At 43.6% G+C, this 26,084-nt stretch overlaps 1 protein-coding gene across 1 annotated transcript in view; it reads right to left on the bottom strand.

Annotated features, from left to right (window-relative positions):
• Positions 1–10,268, bottom strand: part of Catspere (catsper channel auxiliary subunit epsilon) — a 117,312-nt gene extending 107,044 nt beyond the window's left edge. Inside the window, exon 1 of the mRNA XM_032914676.1 lies at positions 10,087–10,268. Within this exon, the coding sequence (XP_032770567.1) occupies positions 10,087–10,268 (182 nt within the window). The remainder of the gene's footprint in view (positions 1–10,086) is intronic.
• Between the last annotated feature and the right edge of the window lie 15,816 nt (positions 10,269–26,084).

Genomic DNA, 26,084 nt, shown 5'->3' with positions numbered 1-26,084 from the left:
TCAGGATAAGATAAACCATCTAGACAGTCCAATAACTCCTAAAGAAATAGAAGTAGTTATTAAAAATCTCCCAACCAAAAAGAGACCAGAACCAGATGGGTCTAGTGCAGAATTCTATCAGACCTTTATAGAAGACCTCATACCAATAGTGTCCAAACTATTCCACAAAATTGAAACAGATGGAGCACTACCGAATTCCTTCTACGAAGCCACAATTACACTTATACTTAAACCACACAAAGACCCAACAAAGAAAGAGAACTTCAGACCAATTTCCCTTATGAATATTGACACAACAATACTCAATAAAATTCTGGCAAACCAAATCCAAGAGCACATCAAAACAATCATCCATCATGACCAAGTAGGCTTCATCCCAGGGATCCAGGGATGGTTCAATATACGGAAAACCACCAACATATTCCACTATGGAAACAAACTCAAAGAAAAGAACCACATGCTCATTTCATTAGATGCTGAGAAAGCATTGAAAAAATTCAACACCTCTTCATGATAAAAGTCCTGGAAAGAATAGGAATTCAAGGCCCATACCTAAACATAGTAAAAGCAATATACAGCAAACCAGTACCCAACATTAAATGGAGAGAAACTTGAAGCAGTCCACTAAAATCAGGGACTAGACAAGGTTGCCCATTCTCTCCCTACTTATTCAATATGATACTCAAAGTCCTAGCCAGAGCAACCAGACAACAAAAGGAGGTCAAAGGGAGACAAATTGGAAAGGAAGAAGTCAAAATATCACTATTTGCCGACAATATGATCGTATACTTAAGTGACTCCAAAAGTTCCACCAGAGAACTACTAAGCCTGATAGACAACTTGAGCAAAGTGGCTGGATATAATATTAACTCAAACGAATCAGTAGCCTTCCTCTACTCAAAGGATAAATAGACTGAGAAAGAAATTATGGAAATGATACCTTTCATAACAGTCACAATAACATAAAATACCTTGGTGTGACTCTAACCAAGCTAGTGAAAAATCTGCATGACAAGACCTTCAAGTCTCTGAGAAAAGATATTGAAGAAGATCTCAGAAGATGGAAAGACCTCCCATGCTCATGGATTGGCAGGATTAATATAGTAAAAATGGTCATTTTGTCAAAAGCAATCTACTGATTCAATGCAATCCCCATCAAAATCCTACTCAATTCTTCAGAGATAGAAAGAGCAATTGTAAATTCATTTGGAATAACAAAAAATCCAGGATAATCCTCAACAATAAAAGAACTTCTGGGGGAATCACTATTCCTGACCTCAAGTCCTCAAGCAGTATTACAGAGCAATAGTGACCAAAAAAAAGCTGTATGGTATTGGTACAGAGACAGGCAGGTAGATCAGTGGACTAGAATTGAAGATCCAGAAATGAACTCACACAACTGTGGTCACTCGATCTTTGACAAAGGCGCTAAAACTATCCAAAGGAAAAAGATATCATTTTCAACAAATGGTGCTGGTTCAACTGGAGGTCAGCACGTAGAAGAATGCAAATTGACCTGTTCTTATAGCCCTGTACACAGCTCAAGTCCAAGTGGGTCAAGGACCTCCACATCAAACCAGATACACTCAAACTAATATAAGAAAAAGTGGGGAAGAGCCTCGAACATATGGGTACTGGGGAAAATTTCCTGAACAAAACGCCAATGGCTTATGCTGTAAGATCCAAGCATCAACAAATGGGATCTCATAAAACTGCAGAGCTTCTATACGGCAAAGGACACTGTCATTAGGACAAACAGCACCCAACGGATTGAGGAAAGATCTTTACCAATCCTCCATCTGAGAGAGGGCTAATATCCAATACATACAAAGAACTCAAGTTAGATTCCAGAGAGCTAAATAACACTATTAAAAATGGGGTACAGAGTTAAGCAAAGAATTCTCAGCTGAGGAATATCAAATGGCTGAGAAGTACCTAAAGAAATGTTCAACATCCTTAATCATCAGGGAAATGCAAATCAAAACAACCCTAAGATTCCACCTCACACCAGTCAGAATGGCTAAGATCAAAACCTCAGGTGACAACAGATGCTGGCGAGGATGTGTAGAAAGAACACACCTCCACTGATGGTGGGACTGCAGACTGTTACACTCTGGAAATCAGTCTGGAGGTTCCTCAGAAAATTGGACATTTTATTACCTGAAGACCCAGCTATACCTCTCTTGGGCATACACCCAAAAGGTGCTCCAACATACAACAAGGGCACATGCTCCACTATGTTCATAGCAGCCTTATTAATAATAGCCAGAAGCTAAAAATAACCCAGATGCCCTTCAACAGAGGAATGGATACAGAAAATGTGGTACATTAACACAACGGAGTATTCCAGCTCTCAAAAACAATGACTTCATGAAATTCATAGGCAAATGGATAGAAATAGAAAATAACATCCTGAGTGAGGTCACCCAATCACAAAAAAAACCCCACACATGGAATGCACTCACTGATAAGTGGATATTAACTCAAAAGCTTGTGTTACCCAAGATACAATCCACACACCACTTGAAGTTCAAGAAGAGGACCAAAGTGCAGATGTTTCAGTCCTTCTTAAAAGGGGGAACAAAAATATTCATAGGAGGGGATATGGTGACAAAGTTTGGAGCAGAGACTGAAGGATTGGTCATTCAGAGCCTGCCCACCTGGGATCCAGCCCATTTATATACAGCCACCAAAACTAGACAATATTGTTGATGCCAAGAAGTGCATGCTGGCAGGAGCCTGATATAGCCATCTCCTGAGAGGCTCTGCCAGAGCATGACAAATACAGAGGTGAATGCTAGCAGCCAACCATTGAACTGAGAACAGGGTCCCCATTGGAGGAGCTAGAGAAAGGACTGATGGAGCTGAAGGGGCTTGCAACCCCATTAGAACAACAATGCCAACCAACTAGTGCTCCCAGAGACTAAACCACTACCCAAAGAATACACATGGCTCCAGCTCCATATGTAGCAGAGGATGGCCTTGTTGGGCACCAATGTTAGAAGAAGCCCTTGGTCCTGCCAAGGCTGGACCCCACCATCCCCAGTGCAGTGGAATATGGGGGGGCGTGAAGGAGGGTTGGGGAAGGGGAACACCCTTATAGAAGAAGAGGAGGGGGATGGGATAGGGGTTTCTGGCAGGGAAATCGGGAAAAGGATAACATTTGAAATGTAAATAAAAGATAGCCAATAAAAACGACAACAAAAACAAAACTTCCCCAGACAAAAGCCTGCAGAGGCCCATAAAAGTGTTGTAGAAGCACATTCATCACAGAGTTGTTTATGGTGGTAAGAAGCCATATGTCCATCACTAGGGGGACACGTAAGTACACCTGAATTAATAATTTATCATTGTAAGTAGACAGCATGAAGAGAAATGAACTATGGGGTGAGAGAAATGGCTCAGCCATTAAGAGCCTTTGCTACTCTTGTAGAGGACCCAGGTTTGTTCCTCAGCATCCTTAGGACAGCTCACAAGTAACTGCCTGGGACCCCAGCTTCCAGTTCCAAAGCCTTCCTCTGGCTTCCATGGCTACTGCACACAGGTGGTGCACATACTTCTATGCAGGCAAAATGCTCATATACTCATAAGTTTTTAAAAGGGAAGAAATGAGCTAGATGGTGTGTTAAACGTTTTTAAAAGTAATACAGCGACTGAGATTTATACCTGAGGGGAACTTATATTTACAGCTCTGATTTCACTCTGCTGTAAACTTACAATTGTTGAATAACAGTTACTATTTTCTTTCCCAATATTTAGGCAACATAAACACACAGAAGAGCCCTGTCTTTTGTCGTTGTATATTGTAGGGAGCATAGGGAGTCCCGAGTGAATATTTACTGCAGACATGGGCAGAGCCACGACAGGGACCAGGGTAGATGAAGCTCAGGAAATTGACAGACCTTGTTGGTCTCCATATGGACCAGGCTCAGAGCTGGCAAAACCGTCCTTCTATGGTGTAAGTGGGAAACTTGGCAACTACACATTGCTCTGCTTGTGTTTACAGCCTTAGGCTTCTGACGTACAGAGATCTCCTAACCAGACTAGCAAACCCTTCTCCTGGGTTGTGCATGATAAACACATCGGGTTCAGGTTTGCGATTAGTAGATGGGACTCCATTACAGTGTACAGCCCACCTGACCCCCCAGCTTTACCAAATGTGTCAGTCCTTTCTTCATTCCCTCACCTGCCCGTGAGTCAGGATTCTAGACCCACACCATACGGGTCCTGACACTATGTACATGTGTCAGCGGGGGTCCCGATAGTAGGGTGATAATGAGAAGAGGGAGAAGATGCAGAGCTAAGCATCTCCTAAACAGAGGTGACACAAAGTATGACTCTTGAAAGTTCAGAAATACTAATCTTTTAAAAAGATATCCGGTACTTACAGAACTCCTGGTACTAAAGATAGAATATATTGTGCTTTTCATGGAGTATCTGTGGAGGAAAAGACAGGATGTGAATATTAACAGCAGTTTCTACCTGACATATGAGAGACTCTACACATGGTCCGGGGATACCCAGGCTTCCAACAACTCTGCCCTCCCTGGGAAGTGAACCTAGAGCTAAAGTAAGGTCAGTGACCAGTACCCTTCAGTGTGGCTGGTCAGGGCGTGCTCAGTTTGGGAGGTGTTAAAATGGCGTGAGAGGTAAGTCCCCTTCCTTATTCATATTGGATTTTTGAAACATGACCCTGACTAGAATGGAAATCACTATGTAGCCCAGGCTAGAATGGAAATCACTATGTAGCCCAGGCTGGCCTCAAATTCCTGGAAACCCTGCCTCACTCCCCTGAGTGCTCGGATTTGGACACCCAGTTGCCATAGTCATTACCGGTATTTGGTAGAACAAATACTGCTGGGTGTATTAGCCTTGACTCGTTCACCTAATGAACTTAGCTGGAATTTAGAAAACCAAAGACTGGAGTTTCAGACACCAGTAGTTTTCATCTTAGAGTTCTAGAAATAAAACCTTTAAGTTCACGTTCATGATCATTTTTATACTATTCATTATCCGGGATACCTTAACTTCAGCATATCTCATATGCCCATCTCAAGAGGCATTGTAGACAAGGAATATAACATGAGCCACGGTGTGCATGTAATTAAACTATCAAGTAATCACAAAGGACAAGAACGGACAGAGTTCACCTTCTTAATACATCCAACCCTAAATGTAATAAAATAATGATCAGTAAGGCACGTTTACATTCTTCTGGCAGATTTCTGTGAATTCCAAGCCAGCTAGGTCTATAGAGTGAATTCCAGGGCAGCCAGGACTACACTGAAAAATCCTGTCTCAAAAACAAACAAACAAACAAGCAAACAAACAGTAAACCAAAATAAAAAACTGCCTGTAATTTCAGCTGCAGGAGATCTGACACCTCTAGCCTTTATGGGTACTGTGCTCGCATGTACCCATATCATGTCCTACACATATACAACACATATAATACAAATAAATCTGTCTTGTAAAAACCAAACTGAGCAGAACAAAACCTAAAGCCCAAATACATAGATACAAATATCCTAAAGTAAATATTTAAGATTACTGATTTAGATGGAATTCAAATAGGCAGGGACACAAACCATAACGAGCCAGATTTATACTAAGTAATTGTTAATTAGGAAAATCTACAGATGAAGCACATCACAAATATTAAAGAGAGTAAATCATATCATTATTTCAAGAGATGGAGAAAACGGCAAGCTTTTGTGTGACTTAATAATTTAAAGGGTCTTTAATGCAAGAGATTGCCTACACAGCAGTGGGGCACCTGCCCTCCACTCAGCAGATATTGCTCAACTCGGAACGTGAGTTGCCATTCCATCAGAAAGCCTGAGTAAGAGGAAAACGTCACTTGGAGGTACTAGGAAATAAATAATAAAAAGTAAAATAAAATCGTCAGCTGGAGAAGAGGGCTTGAGGCATAGCTCAGAGATATAGAGCATCTGCTTAGCGTGTCTCCCTAGGTCCAATCCTGAGTGTAAAATAAACCGGGGTGGTTGGGAGATATGACATTTAATATCATCAACCTGACAATCAGGAATCACCTAGGAGACAAGCTTCTGGGTCTGCCATGAGGCAGTTTCTCCACTAGGTTAATTCCGGCAGTAAACTCCACCCTAATTGTGAGTGGGACACTTTTATGGAGGGGAATGGAGGACATCCTTACTGAATAGTAAAGAAGCCAAGGGAGGTGGGCATCAGCACTCATCTCCCTGGGCTCCCTAGCAGAGGATACAATGTGACCAGATGTTGCAAGCTCCTGATGTAACGCTCACACTGTGAAGAAATAAACCCTGACTCATTTCAGTTACTTTTGTCAGGCTCTACGTCCTCGCAGCAAGGAGAGAAACGAATGCAGAGGAGCAGTGAAAACAGAACCCATTTCTGCAGAACACGCAAATGGATACAAGATGCTCATTTTAACAGGGGAATTTAATATTCCTAAGGATGTCATTTTGAATCATTGTAATTCCAATTTAAAAACAAAAGAATTTTTCATATACTACTTAATAGCCTCTTTTCAAGTTCATGTGAATATGTGCGGGTCCCAGGGTGACTAAGACCTCTGGTCATAGAATGGAGGACCTTCCTGGGAGGGATCCAGGCTTATGAAGTTACGGCGCTAGAATGTAGGACTGATACAGCACTAGGTACACTCGTCAATGGAACACAACAGGACATTTAGCCCAGAAACAGATTTAAGACTTGTGTGGGACAGATAATATATGCCCAATCAACTGAGAAAAATAGGGAATACACACACACACACACACACACACACACACACACACACACACACACACACACACACACAGTGCTGGTTTCAAAAAGTGTCTAGGAACCAGAGAGATGGCCCAAGGGTCAAAAGCATGGATTGCTCTTCTAGAGGAACAGGATGAGATTCTTAGCACCCACATGGTGGCTTACAAGTGTCTTTAACTTCAGTTCTTAGGGTATCCAGCATTCCCAAACTCAAAAAAGTTTCAAAATAGATCTATAGTACATAGAGAAAGGAACTGAGTCCCTAGTTTTACTTAGGAAAGTACCCATCTCCACTGGAATAAAGAAATCATCAAATGCCAGAACTGTAGCAACTGAGACGTCTTAATCAGTTGTGTTTGCAATTCCAGCACCAGGCAATGCTTCATTTCATAAACTCGCACAGTCATTCTGAGAGGCTGAGCAGAGCAAGTTGGAATCACAGAAGTGCGGGTAAGGAAAGGAACGGAGAATAAAATGTGGGTTGGTTGTGTGACCTCTCTAAGACAGGAACAGGGAAACAGAAGAAAAACAGTTGGTCAATGTCAGGTCACATCTAGTCTAAGGACAAAAGCAGTCAAAGTCCTTATGGTACCGACTGGAACTGGATTCTTCAGGCATTTAACAAAAAGTTAACTTCTCTCCTGATTAACCTCCTGACTTTGGTCAGGGAAGAGGGGGACATTCTCGCCTCTGTTTGGTTAATTCTGTTTGGCCCAGTACAGAAGCTCATGTCCAAACTAAAGCTTTCTATGAATTTTATTTAACAAACATGGTTAAAAACACAATGTTTGTGGAAGAAAGATCTTGAGGCAGGGAAGAATTTAAGCTACACAAGTCATCTTCCAAAATAGCTAACAATGAAACAGTCTGAAACCCACCTTGTTAAGTTTTGGGGAATCTATCCTTTGTCTTTTTCAAGTGCCCTTTGAACTTACGGCCCCATGCATGTCTAGCATAAAGCTATACCCCAGACCCTAAATTTTATCCTTTAAAAAAAATATTAGGGCAGGGTAGGTAGCTTAGCTAATAAAGTGCTTGCCTTGCAAAGCAGGAGGACCTGCGTTCAATGCCAGGAACCCACACGCAATCAAAACCCAGGCACGACTCTAACCTCACTAGAGGTCACATGTTAGGGGTCACTGGATAGCTAGCCTGACTAACAGTGTGAGTCCCAGGCCAGTGAGAAAACCTGCCCCAAAATAAAAGTAGACAATGGCTAGGCATGGTGGCACGTTTTTAATCTCAGACTTTGGAGGCAGGGACAGACGGATCTCTGTGAGTTTGAGACCAGCCTAGTCTACATAGTGAGACCCCGTCTCTAAATAAATAAGTTAAATAAAGGTGGGCAGTGCCTAAGGCACAACAGCACTAACTTTTCTCTCTGCAGATCAATACTTTGTATGGGAATTATATGTCCTTACATTTATATAGCATTTCTGTTTTACCCGGCACTTCTCCCCAAATCACACTGCTTCAGCCCTAGTGTGGAAAGGGGGAGGGGAGAGAGCTGTGGAAGAGGGAGGGAGACTTTAGCATTCCTTTACTCATGAATATAGGTAAATCAGGAATGACTAGCTGTAGCTGTATCTAATGGTAAATCCATTTTTATCATCCAACCATACCCAGAATGCTTTTCTCTAGTAGGGCAAAGGTAGCAGTAGATACAGCATAGACTGTATTGCTAGGAGACATCTAATGTATTTGCTAACTGGTCCTTTTAATCATCATCGGTGACGTCTCTAGTGTTTAGAACAAATGAACAAAGTTTCAGTAGGGCTCACAGTCTCCCTGTCTCTGCTATCCTGGGGGATTCACTGTGTTCACTGAGTACTTGAAACATAAGGCCACATCACACTCACAAAACATGGTATCTTCACCATGAAAGAAAGGCTTACGAGTTATCACAGTGCCTTTGCTCTTACTCACTGACCTCTGCACAACGGTACTGTTAATATTTAATTTAGAACTTTTAAGATTATTTTTTAAATGTGTATTGTATCTTGTATTTCCATACACAATGTGTATGCAGTGTCCACAGAGGACGGAAGAGGGTATCAAATTTTCTGGCACCGGAGATACAGAATGTTGTAAGCCAGTGCTCTTAACTACTGAGCCATCTCTCCAGCCCCTATATTTGATTTTCAATGAAAAAAAAATTTTTTTTAACAGAGTCTGACTATAATCCCAAGTTTGCTTTGAACTGTTGGCCCCCTGAATTCTGGGACTCACGTGCACCAACTCATGTGATACACCCCTTAGGGAAAAAAGAACCCCTCTCTCCTTGTAAAGAAAACTTTACAGTTGTTTGATTTGTCGTTGTTGTTGTTTGTGGTTTTAGTTTTTGATACAGGGTTTCTCTGTGTAGCTCTGGCTGTCTTGGAACGCACTCTGTAGACCAGGCTGGCCTTGAACTCTAAGATCCTCCCAAGTGCTAGGACTGAAGGCATGTTCCACCACATGCCTGGCTCAATTGAATCCTTGTTGGCTGTGTTAAAGGTTAATTTTGGGGAGAATAATTCTTATTTTTATTTAGCATACTTGAAGAAAATAATTTTCTATAGTTTCTTTTTTTCTTTTTCCTAAGATAGGGTTTCTCTGGACAGACTTAGAACTGGCTTTGTAGACCAGGATGTCCTCAAAACTCACAGAGATCTGCCTGCCTCTTCTTCCAGAGTGCTGGGATTAGAGGCATGGGCATCACTGTCTGGCTTAAGGTACATTTTAACCCATGTGAAACCTACAATATTTTGATATCTCTTTCGAGGTAGTGATTACTGAATCCTGAACCTGCTTTAAGGAATCATACCTGCTTTAAGGATCTCTCAGAATGTCATAGCATCTTCAGTATCTAAATCAATATTCTATATGGAAGTTAATTTCTTTACTTATTTTGGGGGAGAGGAATCACTCTGTTTCGACTCTTTAATATAAATCAAAAGTAATGTGCCCTTCCCTAGCCATCTCTGCTTCTACTTTGGGGAGGAACAAGGGTACAGGTACAGGAAGAACTTACGAATTCATCTGAGAAAGGAGAACTGGGCTTCAACACCCAGCAAACTGAAAAGAAAAAGAATAATAGTGTATGGTAGGATGAGCCCTAAATAAATACATTTCATACAAATGGATATATATCCATCTGTCTCTCTAATATTCTTTTAAATGATCTAAGGCAGCAACAACGTGAAGGTACCACAGAACAGCATTTGAGGGCTGACCAGTAGCTCATCTCCTAGAGAGGAACTCAGGCCATCTGTTGGGGAGTCGGGGAACAAGCAGGGGTCTTCAAGGCCAGTGGCCCAGGATGCATCTTTCTACCTCCACACAGCCAAGACACAGCAGCTCAGCCAGAGCAGCAGCACCGCCTCCACCTGCCGGCCTAACATGGCGCCAACTCCTCGTCTAAGCAACCGCTTCGGCTGCGCCTGCAGGACTAGCACGCCCCCAAGGCTTCGGTTGGTTGGCCGTCGCGTGCGCAGCGACGCTGGGACAGAGAGCATTAGGGCGATCACGAGCGGGGGTTGGGGAGCGGTCTCTGGGCTTACCCTGAAATTTAGCTACTGGGTGAACTCATGAACCTAATTTTCAGTACAATAACTTAATCTTGAAAAGTCCGAGGTGACCTAGTAAAAGAGAAATTATAAGTGATTTTCGTTTTGGTTTTCTATGTAGTCTCCTGTAGCTCAGACCGGCCTCTAACACTGTGTAGCCTTGAACTGAGGAACTGAAGCAGTAATCAAGAAATGTTACTTACTGGCTTGCTCCCTGGGGCTTGTCCCGCGTCCTCTCTTACACAGCTCAGGACCACCTGGCCAGGAATGGCACCAGCCACAGTGAGCTGGGCCCTCTCACATCAACGAAGCAGATGCTTCCAAGACTTGCTCACAAATCAATCAATCTATGGAGTACTTCCTCGATTGAGATTACCTCTCCCCAGGTGCTTCACATTTGTATCAAGTTGACAAAAGCTAACCAGGGCAGTAGGCATGAAACTCTCAAGTAATTTGCAAAATATTATATCTAATTAAAAAAAATAGAACAAAACTATTTTTCTTGTTTTCGGTTCATTCATTATGAACAGAAATGAATAGTCGTGGCTCCGTTTCTGCAATTAAAAACCAAATACATCTGAGAGATTTTTGCTGTCAAGGCTTTGTAATCTTCTGATAAAATTGAGTCGAGCTCAATTTTCATATAGTAAAATGATTTCCGTGTTGAGGGAAGAAATTGAATCTTCATTCTTTTTATGGAAGCTGTAAGCAGGAAACACAGCTAATGTTGCTAGCAATGCAGGCACACTAGGTCAACTTAACTTTCAACTAGAGTTTAGTATTAAGGAAAGTGTGGGCTGGTGTATTTGTCTTATCCACTGAATTCTATCTCGGAAGAGACTGATTTGAAAGGTGAGAGGAGAAAAAAAACCACTGACCCAAATCATCAGGATCAATTTAATTAAAGCAGGCAACTAATTAGAACAAGCTTGTTTATTTGTATATGTTGCCTGTCCCCCCACCTTACCCCCTCCCACCCCACACCCACAGTGGAGGTTCCAGAGGTCAGTGTTGAACATGAGGTAGACAAGGTTTTTATAGAGCTCAGGTAAGGGGGTTACCAAAGGGTAGATCTGGTGGACAAAAAACAGGTGGCGTTATCGGAGCAGAACATAAGCATAGCAAGTTAGTCCTAAGGACCTCCAGGGTTACATGGTTGTAAGGTGGGCAGAATCAAGTAGTCATAGGGTTACAAGGTTACTTTTTGAAACAAAGACATGGTTACAGTTTCCTGGAGCAGGCAGTGCAGAACCATTTGAAGTTCAGGTTATCCGGTGGGGCCTAGCCCAGTCTTTGAGAAACACAGGTGTAACCATAAAGAGGAATGAGCTCACATGATCTTTACTGTAAAATGACTTTAAGAGGCCAGCGAGGTGGCTCAGGGGTTAAGATCACAGCAACCATCTACAAGAGGATCTGGTGCCCTCTTCTGGCAGGAAGATATGTATGCATAGCAGAGCACTCAAATTCCTTTCACACATAATAAAGATGGCCTTTAAGTCTAAAATGGAGGCAGGCTCCTCAAAGGGACGCTGTGAAGACATACATGTGGAGAAAGAAGTGCTAGTAGAGAGAAAACATGGGTCAAAGGGATCCTGAGTCTGTCACACAACACTTAAGGCACAGTTCATTTAGCTGTCTTACTTGTACAGCTCAGCAGTTCTGGTTAAAGTGACAGAAGGGAAGGCGGAAGGCCTTGAGCAGCTTCAAACCGTATAACACCTTTACTGGGGAGGAAAAGCTGCAGAGGAATTCTTGCAAAGGTCAGAGCGTATTTACTTACTGAAAGATAAAAGTTTTAAAGTTGCCCCCCTAGACACAAAGTTTAGAGCAGAAAAAAAAAGAAAACAGGTTAGGCCCCAGAATTGTATGTTCCAAGAAGCCTCTCCTAGGGCTATAGAATGGATAATTACATTGGCCAGCTCAACAGCTTTCTCCCAGAAACTAGCTGACCATAAATCTTAGAGAACAATTTTGAGAAGCAGGAAACAACGTCTCCTAAGAACTATCGGACCATGAAGTTAAACAATCTGAGAAGTAAGAGACAGCTTCTCCTAGGAAACAATCTTGGGAGACAGAGAGTTCTTCCTTGTGATTTTTCACTGTTATTCTATGACGCCATCCCTGCCCCCTCAGGTTGTGGTTTCTCCCTTTAAATACCTCTTCTCCCAGCCTCTAAACTCCACTGCCCCTCGTGATAGGAGTCTCACCCCAGTGCACTGGTTGCTATCGATAAACCTCATGTAATTACAACAAGGACGGTCTTGTGTGAGCTCTTGGGGGTTCGTCATCCCGAGACTTGAGTGAGGGTCTCCCCACTCCAGGGGTCTTTCATTTGGGGGCTCGTCTGAGGTAGGCAATCACCCTTGTCTCCGGAGATTCACTTGGAGGTGAGATATAGTCTGTGTCTGTGTTTCTGTGCTGGCTGAACTCTGGGTCTGTATTTGCTCACGAGTTCTGGAGTTCTGGTTTCGCAGTCACTCCCATCTCGGGCTGAGAGGGAGGCCCGTTTCTCAGGAGAGAAGCGAGTGTGAGCGGTAGACGTGCCTGGGGCTCACTGATTGCACTGCCCTGGGAGACGTCCCAGGAGGTGAGGAGGGACCCCAGGGATGCCTGGGAGATTCCCATCTGGGTGCTTGTGAGGATTCAGTGATTCTCCTGGATTGGAGAAAAGACCTGCCCTCCTGGGCATCTGTATTTCCAGAGTGGTTTTGTCTGTATCTTAGGTCTTTGTTTTGTGTTCTGGTTGGGAAAGAGGAGTGATGTGGAATCCGCCTCCCCTTCATCTGTTTTTGGTGAGCTCACGGAAGCTCCCATTTGAATCAGTTTGGTTTTGTGGTGATCTTATGCGGTGGCCACTTGTCTTTTTTTTTATTTTTGTCTTTTTTTTTTGTCTGTTAATCTTTGATTGTCTTTCTGTGTGACGGAATGTTATTTGTCCTCTTCGGCGGACCTGTATTTTCTGGACTCTCTTCTTGTTTTCTCACCATCCCACTTGAGATGCTTGTTAATAGCTGTTACAGGAAATACAGAATCCTACTAGAGGCCAGAAAAAAAAATGTTCCAGACACGGATGTAAGGCCCTCACTTCTGACTGTTGGATTCAATACGCCTGAAGGTAGGGAGTGCTCTGGGTCTGCCCCCAGGCTCCAAGGGTGGGTCTCCGAGGGGCTGGAAAATGCCCCACCAATCTGGCTAAGATAAGAGAAAGATATAAAGAGAAAGTTACAGAAATTTAAAGGATTAAAAAGTTAGAGAGCTGAAGAGAGATAAAAGACAAGAGAGGAACATATACTGGCCACAGTAGTTAGGGAACCTAAGAAGACAGTACCTGACAACCGAAGAGAATTCCTGGCTAAAGATCAGTGTGCCTAATACAAAGAAAAAGGAGACTGGGTCAGGGACTGCCCCAGAAAGAACAAGAGGGGCCACTGGAGAGCCTCTTGGTCCTAGAGTGCTGGCTATGCGCAGAGATAGAAGAGAAGCCCGCCCAGTTGTTTTATGGATACAGAGACCCAACTCTCTCTGCTCCTACAACCCAGTAGGCCAGTGTCCATCAAAAGACCTTGGGTACAGGGGGCTACTGGCAACAAACAATACTTATGGACTACCCGAAGAACAGTGGACCTTGGCGTGGGCCGGGTAACCCACTAGCTCATGGTCATCCCTGACTGCCCCTATCCCTTGCTCATGAGAAATTTGCTCTCCAAAATGGCTTGTGTGGGCTGAGATGGCTGGGTGAGGCCATGTATATGCATATCCGCAGACTGTGTATGTGGAGCTTAAGACCTGTCTCAGTGTATCAGTACCTGATGCTGGGAGATGTGTGGCTTAGTGCCATTCTGCCTAGAATACACTGTTCCTGCCAGCCGGACACTAACAATTATTACTCAATCCAGGACTGTGGTAGAGTGGCTGATGTTTTGCCTTTGAATAAAACATCCCAAAGGATGGGACCACTGGTCAGCTGCCATGGACTAGATTCTCCACCTGTTGGGGGCAATCTGGTCACCTTGCTGCCCAATCCTGACCTGGAGCCACTACAACATGAGTGTCAAGCACTGACAGAAGCCCATGGGTGGAGGGAAGACCTCTGCGACTGGCTGATTGACCCCTGCTGAAAGCCGAGGACCTTGTCCACAAACGGGAACAGTTCTCTTCATAAAGGTCAGAGATAAGTGGGTGCTGCCGTGGTAGACAACACAATGTCATCTGGGATGGCTGAACCCCAACCCCCAGTACATCAGTGCCAAGAGATGCCTTTGCCATCTCTGGATGCCCCAGAAGCCAACAACTGTGAGTACTATTCATTGCTCAGGATATCAGGAGGGAAGATCTGATTCAGTGACATGGGGCAATAACAAAACAGATAAAGTGGCTCGAAATGGCTATGCAGGAGCCTATCCTGTTACAGGCCTACAAGAGACAGCCACTGAGAACTGAGATTGGACTAAGGGATGGCCTCATTTAACATGTACAACAAAAAAAAAAGCACAAATTGCTTAAACAAAAAATAGACGATGGCACACTTGAGGGAAAACTATATTCCTCAGAAAAAGGTATGTCAATAAGTAAATGCTTAACAAACAAACAGGACAAAGAGACCTAGAGAGTTTAATAAAAAGTCAAAGTGAACTTCACTGAGATAAAACCAAGAAAATATGATTACAAATATCTCCTAGTGCTTGTAGACACCTTTCCAGGGATAAAAGCTTTCCTCACCAAACAAGAGATGGCCTCGGTAGTCATCAAGAAGATACTAGAAAAAATCTTCCCCAGGTCTGGAGTGCCCAAGGTAATCGAGTCAGACAACGGCCCTACTTTCTTGCCAAGGTAAGCCAGGTGTGGCCAAGTATTTAGAGGTCATTAAAAAATTACATTATATCTACAGACCTCAAAGTTCAAGACAGATAAAATAAATAGATAAAGCTCTAAAAGAGACCCCTGACCAAATTAACCATGGAGACTGGTGCAGACTGGGTGATACTCCTTCCTCTTGCTCTTCTTCAGAGCAAGAAATCTCCCTTCTAGATTCAGCCTAACCTCCTTTGAGATCTTATATGGGGCATCAGATCCTATGACTATATTAGCTGATGTTACTGAACCAATATGCCATAGTAATAATGATTTGTATGCCAGGCTAAAAGACCTACAGGTGATAAAGAAAAGAATCTGGTCACAGCTGACAACAGCCTATGGCCCGGGGACTCCTGAGACATCTCACCAGTTCCAGGTTGGAGACTTGGCTACATACAACGACACTGAGCCCAGACACTTGAGCCTCGCTAAAAAAGACCGTACCTGGTGCTGCTGACCACCCTGACAGCTGTCAAGTCTCAGCCTTCACCAGCCACATACTAGCCGTTGGGGCTGAGGGCTGGGACCTAGAGAGACACTCAGATCTTCAAAAAGCTCCATAGACTTACACATCAGAGATGGTTCGAGAGCTGGTTTAATAGATCTCCTTGGATGACTACTCTGATATCTTCCCTTATGGGACCCTTCTTAATTTTGCTTCTGTTTCTGATTATAGGTCCCTGTGTGTTAAATAAGCTAGTTACTTTCATTAAAAAAAGATGAGTACTGTTCAGATTTTGATGTTACGTCAACAATATCATGTTTTACAAGGTTAAAAAAACAATATTATAAAGATACAAAACAATAGTTCTAAGATTAGAACTAGCCACGAGAAAAAGTGGGAAATGAAAGATAAAAGTTTTAAAGTTGCCCCCCTAGACACAAAGTTTAGAGCAGAAAAAAAAAGAAAACAGGTTAGGCCCCAGAATTGTATGTTCCAAGAAGCCTCTCCTAGGGCTATAGAATGGATAATTACATTGGCCAGCTCAACAGCTTTCTCCCAGAAACTAGCTGACCATAAATCTTAGAGAACAATTTTGAGAAGCAGGAAACAACGTCTCCTAAGAACTATCGGACCATGAAGTTAAACAATCTGAGAAGTAAGAGACAGCTTCTCCTAGGAAACAATCTTGGGAGACAGAGAGTTCTTCCTTGTGATTTTTCACTGTTATTCTATGACGCCATCCCTGCCCCCTCAGGTTGTGGTTTCTCCCTTTAAATACCTCTTCTCCCAGCCTCTCGGGGTCGAACTCCACTGCCCCTGCGTGGGATAGGAGTCTCGACCCCAGTGCACTGGTTGCTATCGATAAACCTCATGTAATTACAACAAGGACGGTCTTGTGTGAGTTCTTGGGGGGTTGCGTCATCCCGAGACTTGAGTGAGGGTCTCCCCACTCCGGGGGTCTTTCACTTACAAGCTGGGGTTGTTACAGGGCAGAAAGTGGGTTGGGAGGGTGTCTTAGTTAGGGTTTTACTGCTGTGAACAGACACCATGACCAAGGCAACTCTTACAAGGACAACATGTAATTGGGACTGGCTTACAGATTCAAAGGTTCAGTCCATTATCATCAAGGTGGGAACATGGCAGCATCCAGGCAGGCATGGAGCAGGAGGAGCTGAGAGTTCTATATCTTCATCTGAAGGCTGCTAGCACAATACTGACTTCCAGGCAGCTAGGGTGAGGGTCTTAAAGCCCACACCCACAGTGACACACCTACTCCAACAGGCCCACATTCTCTAACAGTGCCACTCCCTCGGCAGAGCAAAAATAATTAAATTCCATTTCCTGGCCTCCATAGGCTTGTTCAAACTTATGGGTCTCTGGGGGCCGTACCTTAACATAGCATAATACAAAATACATTTACTCCAACTTCAAAGGTCCCCACAGTCTAGCCGTCTCAGCAATGTTAAAAGTCCAACTCTCCAAGTCTCTTCTGCGATTCAGTCACTTAATCCCTAAAGCAAGACAGGAAAACAGCTGGGCAAACTCCAAACTCTGCATCTCCTTGTCTGATGTCAAGGTGATCTTTAATCTCCAACTTCTTTTTCATCTTTGTTGACTGCAAAAACTTCTTTCTCCCAGGCTGGTTCTACTACTCCCTGTTGCAATAAAAATATAAAAAGGAACATTTTCTGTCAGTTCCCACAAATCAGACCTGCTCACCCTGGCTGCTACTCTGCCACTTGGTCGGCAAACTGCCCACTCCCGGCTGTATCCCATGTCTCTGCATGTCCCCTAGGCGGTAGTTACCGTGTCTGAAACACACACACACACACACACACACACACACACACACACACACACACACACACACACACCACACACACACACACACACACACACACACACACACACACACACACACACACACACACACACACACACACACCACACTCACACACACACACACACACACACACACACACACACACACACACACACACATACACTGTTCTGCTGGCCCTGCGTGTTCTCACTCCTTGAGAGCAATAGAACTAGATCCACACGCTCCAACTCCCTCTCAGCCATTTCTTTCACACCCTGTCCTCTTTAGCCTGGTAAAATCAAAGGTTCAGAAACTAGTAATTTAGAAATTAGATTTATATGTTAAATCCTCAATCCACAATATATCCACACAATAAATTGATAAAGATATAAACTGCCCACATAGACAAGATAAAATCAATCGTATTCCCCTAAATCTGAACCTTCCTCCTTCATAGGCTCCATCTCGATCTCCCTTCTTCCTCGTCTCTCCTGCCTTACAAAAACCTTGTCACCATCTTACCCTCTACTGTCCAATCATGTATCACCTTGACATCAACCTACACATCACCCTTTCCTTTTAATTAAAAAACAAAAAACAGAAACAAACTTCTCTTAAATGTAAGCTGTGCACAACTATTACCATTTGAAAATCATCCAAATGACTATGCTTTCTCAAAGTTAGTCAGCTCAGGTAGACTATGAGACTAAATTAGTCATCAACTCCATCAGAAATCTGAGAACGACTAATATTACCTGAAAACACGAGAAGCAGAAAACACAGCTTCTAAAACTTAGCCACATTATAGAGACCGCTGATCTCCGGAGAATCTCTCATTCCTTGAACGTTGGCACATCAGTCTTCAGCCTTCTGGCCCAGGATCATCTGACAGAACTTTGTAAGGCAGAATTTTGAAGGGCTGACAAATCTGGCTCGGAAAAGATTCTCAGTCGACAATTCTCCATAATGTGTCCCTTTCTGGACAGTATTTGTCTGTAGATGAATTGAGGCAATTCCTGCTCAGTGGCTGTCTCATCACAATTGGAGCAACTCCATTGATGGTCAATTTCTTCTTAGAATCCAAGAAGGGGTTCTGTCGGGAGCAGACAGGTCTCTAGTCAAATGATCTTTAACAAAGAAATGTTCATAAACGTCACATTCTGTACACTTCTGTTGCCTTTGAAGATCATCTGCCCATGCAAAGCGTTTCTGAACTCTTAGGCCTTGACTACTCTTGGACATTTCTAATTGAACTATCTCTAAAGCACTGGCTGAGAGGGAGTTGGAGCATGCAGATTCGGTTCTGTTGCCTTCGAGGATTGAGGTGTATGTGCTTGTGGGGGTGGGGGGGAGCGAGGTATCTACTACCTAGGGACTTCTCGGAGAGGGAGGTTAAAAGGGAGACAGCTGGCAGTGGGTGGCTTGCAGACCGTGTGATAGAGTAGCATCCAGAGCTAGCTGATCCGGCTCCTGGGAACTGATAGAAAACATTTCTTTTTAAATTTTTTTTTTTTTTGGTTCTTTTTTTCGGAGCTGGGGACCGAACCCAGGGCCTTGCGCTTCCTAGGCAAGCGCTCTACCACTGAGCTAAATCCCCAACCCCTCTTTTTAAATTTTTACCACAACTCCCTGTTAGCATCTTTCCTTAGCAGACAGCCCAGGGCTCTGGCATCTAGAACATCTTGGGGTTTTTGGGTTCCAAGGCAACTTCAGTGTTACTGATTCTTGTTTCAATGTCTGGGATCCACACACGATCTTCTGGGCTCCTCCAAAGGGCTGCATCTGTCACTTCTCCGGCTCAGCCTTCTGTAGCGCTCTACAAAAAGTTGATCCATGTTGTGGGTTGCCCTGGTGCTGTTTGTATTTTGCTGCTAATTCAGCTTCCCCAAGAGGGGCTGCCTCAGAGATGGAGTGAATCAAGTACTCAGGTGACTTCATGTGAACCTTCTCCCCATTTTAACTTGTAAAATAAAGGCTAGAGCCGGTGATTGGGCAGTGGAAAGGAAAGGTGGACCTGAAAGGGAGAGGGAGAGAGAGAGGAAGGGAGAAGAGGAGAGGAAGGAGAGAGGAGAAGACTGAAGAAGAGGAGGTGGAAAGAAAATGGAGCTGAAGCACGGGACCTGGAGAAACCAAAAGTTATAAGGGATCTCATAGCTGGAAAATAGAGTAGTGTAGTGGTAGGTCTGCCCAATCTAGGTGCACAGCTCGTATTCATGTCAATTGAGTTGTGTTCTCCTTACATGGGCTTATTTGGGTTGGAGATTTACTGCAACAGATCCACTCCACTGCTGCTGCTGTTCTTGGTGATCATCCCATGGTACTGGCATCTCCAATATGCTGCAGTCTTCTGTTGCAACTGAGCTTCACCAATAGCCTCTCATAGGCTCTCTTCATGGTGCCAGGCCTCAACTCCTTTTCACAACCCCTTCAGTCCTGGGCCCTCAACTGCAACTGAGGCTGCACCTTCACCAATGGCCTTCCATGGCCTCTCACAGTGCCCAGCTGCTCTCCACGACCCCTTCGTGCCTTCAAAATCAGTACCACCTTGGTGACTCTTACACATTACCAAGTCCATTAGCAGCACGAGGTACAACCTTGGCTATCTCTGGAGCATGGCTTCTTTGTGCTCTCAGAAGAGTTCCCAAGAGATTTCACCTGAATGATACTGGTCTCCCTCCTCCTCCTTCTCCTCCTCCTCCTCCTCCTCCTCCTCCTCCTCCTCCTCCTCCTCCTCCTCTTTCTTTTCCTCCTTCTTTTCTTCTTCTTCTTTTTTCTTAATTGATTATTTTATTTATTTACATTTCAAATGTTCCCTTCCCGGTTTCTGCTCTGCAAATCCTCTGTCCCATGGTCCCCCCAACCCCAGCCTCTATGAGGGTGCTCCCCCCACCGACACACCCACTCCAACCTCACCGCCCTGGCATACCCGTCTACTGAGCATTGAGCTTGCACAGGTCCAAGGGCCTCCCCTCTCATTGATGCCAGATAAGGTCATCCTCTGCTACATCTATAGGTAGAGCCATGGGTCCCTCCATGTGTACTCTTTGGTTGGTGATTTAGTCCCTGGGAGCTCGGGGGGGGGCTGGCTACTTGATAATGCTGTTCTTTCTACGATGTTGCAATCCCCTTCAGCTCCTTCACTCCTTCCCCTAACTCTTCGGCTGGGGTCCCTGTGCTCATTTAGATGGTTGGATGTGAGCATCTGCATCTGTATTTGGTCAGGCTCTGGCAGAGCTTCACAGGGGACAGCTATACCAGGCTCCTGTTAGGCTTCTTGGTATCAGTATCTTGGGGTCGGTTAATGGCTTGGATCCCTAGGTTGGGCAGTCTCTGGATGGCCTTTCCTTCAGTCTCTGTTCCATTCTTTGTTCCTGCATTTCCTTTAGACAGGAACAATTCTGGGTTAAAAATTTTGAAGTGGGTGAGTGGCCCCATCCCTCAACTGGGGGGCTGTGCCTATCCACAGGATATGGTCTCTACAGGTTCTCTCTCCCTTTTGTTGGGTATTTCAGCTACTGTCGTCCCTGTTGGGTCCTGGGAATCTCTTACTTCCCTGGCATCTGGGAGTTTTTAGTGGCTACCCTCAGTTCCCCATTCCCCACTGCTACATACCTCCATTTAATTTCCTGACCCTCTGTACTTCTCCCCCTTCCCCTGCCTGTCTCCTTCCCTACCTGATCCTCCCCCCTCCCTATCCCTCCTCAATTCCTCCCATGTACCTCCCTTCCTCTACCTCCCATGATTATTTTGTTCTCCTTCCTAAGTAAAATGAAGCATCCACACTTTGATCTTCCCTCTTCTTGAGTTTCATGTGGTCTGTGAGTTGTGTCGTGGGTAGTCCAAGCATTTGGGCTAATATCTACTTACCAGTGAGTGCATACCATGTGTATTCTTTTGTGACTGGGTTACCACACTCAGGATGATATTTTCTAGTTCCAACGATTTGACTATGAATTTCATTAAGTCATTGTTTTTGATAGCTGAGTAGTACTCCATTGTGTAGATGTACCACATTTTCTGTATCCATTCCTCTGTTGAGGGACATCTGGGCTATTTCTAGCTTCTAGCTTTTATAAATAAGGCTGCTATGTACGTGGTGGAGCACGTGTCCTTGTTATATGTTGGAGCATCTTTTGGGTACTTGCCCAGTAGTGGTATAGATGGATCCCAAAGTAGAACTATTTCCAATTTTCTGAAGAACTGTCAGACTGACTTCCAGAGTGTTTGTACCAGGTTGCAATCCCACCAGCAATGGAGGAGTGTTCCTCTTTCTCCACATTCTCATTAGTTTCTACTATCACCAGCATTTTTGATCTTAGCCATTCTGATTGGTGTGAGGTGGAATTTCAGGGTCGATTTGATTTGCATGACTAAGGATGTTGAACATTTCCGTAGGTGCTTCTAGGCCACTTGAGATTCCTAAGTTGAGAGTTCTTTGTTTAGCTCTGTACCCCAGTTTTCAATAGGGTTATTTGGTTCTCTGGAGTCTAACTTCTTGAGTTTTTTTTTTTTTAATATATTGGATATTAGCCCTCTATCAGATATAGGATTGGTAAAGACCTTTTCCCAATCTGTATATTGCCTTTTTGTCCTCTTGACAGTGTCCTTTGCCTTGCAGAAGCCTTTCGATTTTATGAGATCCCGTTAGTCAATAGTTGATCTTAGAGCCTGAGTTTAAGTTTTTCTTCACCTAGAACTTGCTCTGTTCTAGACTGGCCTTGAACTCAGAGATCTGCTTTTCTTTGCCTCCTGGGATTAAAGGGTTGTCCTACCTTTTCATGCCTGATCTTAAACTTAGCTGGGTAGGGTCTTGCCCTAAGGTCACTCCTTCCTTAATTCAATTTAATATCTGTGAACACAGGATTCAGCTCCATTTCACTTCCTGGAACCCCTTTAAAATTTAAACTATATATTTTATATTTTTCCCTTCTCAGCTTCCTAGAAATAGTTTAAAATGCTCTTCATGAGACTTAACCAGAGAACAAAGTCTATGATGGGTGTTTCTGAGACTCCCTTTATCAATGCAATTAACCTGAGTCTCTTTACCTTAGTCTCAGGCAGACTTTTCAGACAAGGGCAAAAAGTAGCCACATTCTTCAACAAAATACCACACAAACAGTCTCTAGGCCACTTACTGAAATTCTTTACTGGAACCTCTTGGGCCAGATCCACAAAATTCAAATCATTCTCAGTAACAAAGTCTTCCATATTCCTCCTAGGATAGACCATTAAGCTCCATTTAAAGCATTCTGAAAGGGCCAGAGTTGGGGTCAATCTAAGGCCAGTGGGAAAGTTCCACCACAAACCTCCAAGCACAAAGACCCCTCCCTTCCAGGGAGGGCAGGGCCAGTTTAGTTCCTGGAGCAACTGTAAGCCAAAAGGTCAGACAAAGCCACCATGACTCCCAATCGACCCCCCATTCCCCACTTCCCAACCATCCTCCCCCATCCCCCACTCCCAACTGACCCCCCTGGAAAGTCCAGAACGGTTCACTGACCACAAGTCAGCCTGAAGGTCGCTTCACCCCATCAATAGTACCCTGCCTGGTTACCATTGTTTGAATTCTGCCCCAATTATTTGCAAGATATATAACTCCCTGTTAAGAGTTTGGTCAGGGTCATCTCCCCTTGAAGTGGGATGATCCCAACATGTCAGAATTAAACTCCTCTTACGTTTGCATTGATCGACTGCCTCTGTGAGTCTCACTCAAGAGGTCCTGGAAGAGGTCCAATTCAGACCTCACAGGACAGCGGTGAATAAACCTTGTAAAAAGGGACAGGTAATGGTAGAGTGTTTTTGTGTATGTGTTCTTTTAGAGTTATGCTAAAATCTAGAGAAGTGAAGATAATTCTCATAGATGTTTTCAGTCTTTGGAACCTGACTACCCTAGATATGAGAGAGGATGGGTTTGAGAAAAGCAGTCCTCCCCGACTCTCTGGGGATGCTCGGGCGAAAGAGAAGGAAAATGAGTGTAAGCCCTTTCAGAGCTCTCCTAGGGACAGAAAGAGTCGGGAGAGGTCCTGCCTCCTTGCTGGCTCCTATTGGAGAAATGCTTATTTTTGGTTCTGGGTCCCTTAGGTAGGATATCTGGGTCCCTTTGGTGGGACATCATCTAATTTTCTTCCCTCTCTGTCTATTGTCTGTCCTTGGTGTACCAATCTGTCCATATCTGTCAGTTTATGTCTGTGTGTTTTTTTTTTTTTTTTTTTGTTGCTTGAATGTTGTTCTGTTTCATGTTCAAAAGAGAAAATGGTTAAAACTTTATCTGCTGGTCATTCACCCCTTGATTTAGTTTTAACTCATTTCAAAAAAATAAAAATAAAAAGCAGTCTCAATTGGCCTTTGCAGCCCTGCACCTGTAGCTAGGGTCTATCATAGCTGGAGAAATCATGCCAGGAGCTGACTGTCTGCACAAGCAGCTCTTAAAGGGGCCAGCAGCTTCTCAGCTTCTATGGTAAGGGAGCTAATGGTTGTTTTTCCTAGAAAAATCTCTGTGATTGTGTTTATTGGCTTCAACAGGTGACAAAGTGCTCCTCTTGAAATTACAGCTAGAAAAAGTAAGAATTGTGTCTGGTTTAAATAAGTAAATGTGTGGCCACTTCATGTTTGTTTCTGACTGATTTTAAATGTATAAATATACTCTGCATGTCTTGGTTATAGATTATTGGCTTATGGGCTATTGGGTATGATTAAAAATTTGTAACATTGGTAATAGAAAGTTGGCTTAAAACTGGTAACTCAGGGTTGGAGTCATTCAGACAACAAGTGGCATGAACCAACCGAGGGAAACAGGTCTCTAAAGATACCTCTAAATTGGGATAATGTTTTATGTAGTACTTATCCTAGAAGCTACACTTATAAAAGATAGGATTTAGGGCAGTGACTGTTGAGGTATGGGAGGCTGCACTGTCCTGCATTTGTGTGCAGGAATTGGCAGTCAAACTTCGCAGCACGAGGGTGATGCATTTGGTGTTGGTTTTGGAGAGACTGGCTTGTTTGTTGGAGGCTGAGTTTTGCTTTGAAAAGTTGTGGTTGTGCTCTGGTGTTGCAAGGGAAACGTCAAGAATGTGGTTAAACTGCCAGTGTTCCATTGGCTGCAGTTTGCAGTTCGATTACAGGCTCAGGATTCTAACTTACACATATTTGTAATAGAAAAAAAGCAAGCAGTTAGAAATTGTTGCAGGGTTTGCGAAGGGTTGATGAGGCTATGGAACTTCTGAGAACATTACAGCCTGATTGCTTACTCCAACTGCCATTTCAGGAAATGCATATAGAATTATTATGGATTTGGAGGATTGCTTTTTTTTTTTTTTTTGCATCCTGGCAATTGTAAAAAGGTTTGCATTTAGTGAGCTTGCTTGTAATTTTGGAGTGATATCATGAAGTGATTTCATTAGAAAGTTTTGCAAAGGAATGGCTAATAGCCCTACATTATGTAAAAAAAATTGTCTCTACCTTAATACAAGAAGTTAGGACCTTGAATTTTCTGGTATATATTATTATTCTATGAATATTTTATTAGCTGATCCCTTTGAAGGAGTTTTACTACAAGCCTTTACTCTTATACAATGAGCTTTGCATTTTTGGAGTAGTTGTTACTCCAGAAAAGATTCAAAGACAATATCCTTTTCAATATTTGGGACATTAATTATATCCTAAACAAATTGTGGCACAGAAAATTCAAATGAGATAAGATAGTTTACTTACTTTAAATTATTTTCAAAAGCTGTTAGGAGACGTTAGTTGGCTTAAGACCGCACCATAAGCTTATTACAGGAGACCTTAAACCTCTGATATTCTTAAGGGGGATGCAAATCCTAATTTGACCCGTCCAGCAGGTCCAGTTATTCAGGGTTCTGAAGGGGCGTTACCCTTGGGCCAAATGGGGGGCGAGAGAAGAAGGAGACCAAGCAAGATTCTATTGTCAAGGTTTCGTTTATTGGGATGAACGTTACAGCTTTTAAGGCTTTCAGGTAGGGGGAGTGACCTTTGTGAAACACGAAGGAGAGGGAGATGAGGGTATAGGCAGTGATAGCTGGAGGCAAAGAGGTCAGGCGGTAGACAATGAGGTCAGGCAGTAGAGACACCGGGTGTTGACTCAGGAGATAACTGATTTTTGCTTAGGCTGAAGCATCCCGTGATGTTATCTTCCTGTGCTGTAAATTCATGGGAAAGGCTTTTGTCCCACAATCTCGAGGCTTTATGGCAGTCATCTTAGAGGAGTATGTGTGGCCAAGAGTCCCGTAGCCACTTTGAGCTATACAGTCACAAAACGGCCAGGCCCAAATCCAATACGGCTCCGTACACTAATTCTCAAAAATTAACTGATGAGGGACGAATAGATTTGCAGAAAGTAGAGGTGGGCAAGAACTCACTAGTAAGCCTAAGAGTTGAGAAAAAGTTTTATTTTCTGAGTAAGAGGGGGCCAGCGCCATGTTAAATCACATGATGCCCCAAGCTCAGGAACCTTAACCAAAGAAGCACAAACATGCTTGCAGGCTGTCGGTCCCCTACTGCGATAGGTAGAGGCAGCTCAGAGAATTAGAGATTAAAGGCTACTGTTTCAGAAAGTTGTTTAGAAAGTCTTTCAGGATACTCATATTCCTTCTCACATGGGCTCCATGGGAATTTTGTGTTAAAG

The sequence above is a fragment of the Rattus rattus genome, chromosome 10 (assembly GCF_011064425.1).
Source record: "Rattus rattus isolate New Zealand chromosome 10, Rrattus_CSIRO_v1, whole genome shotgun sequence".
Classification (NCBI taxonomy): Eukaryota; Metazoa; Chordata; class Mammalia; order Rodentia; family Muridae; genus Rattus; species Rattus rattus.
Note: the sequence above shows the minus strand (reverse complement) of the source record. Positions and strands in the feature narration are given on the sequence as shown.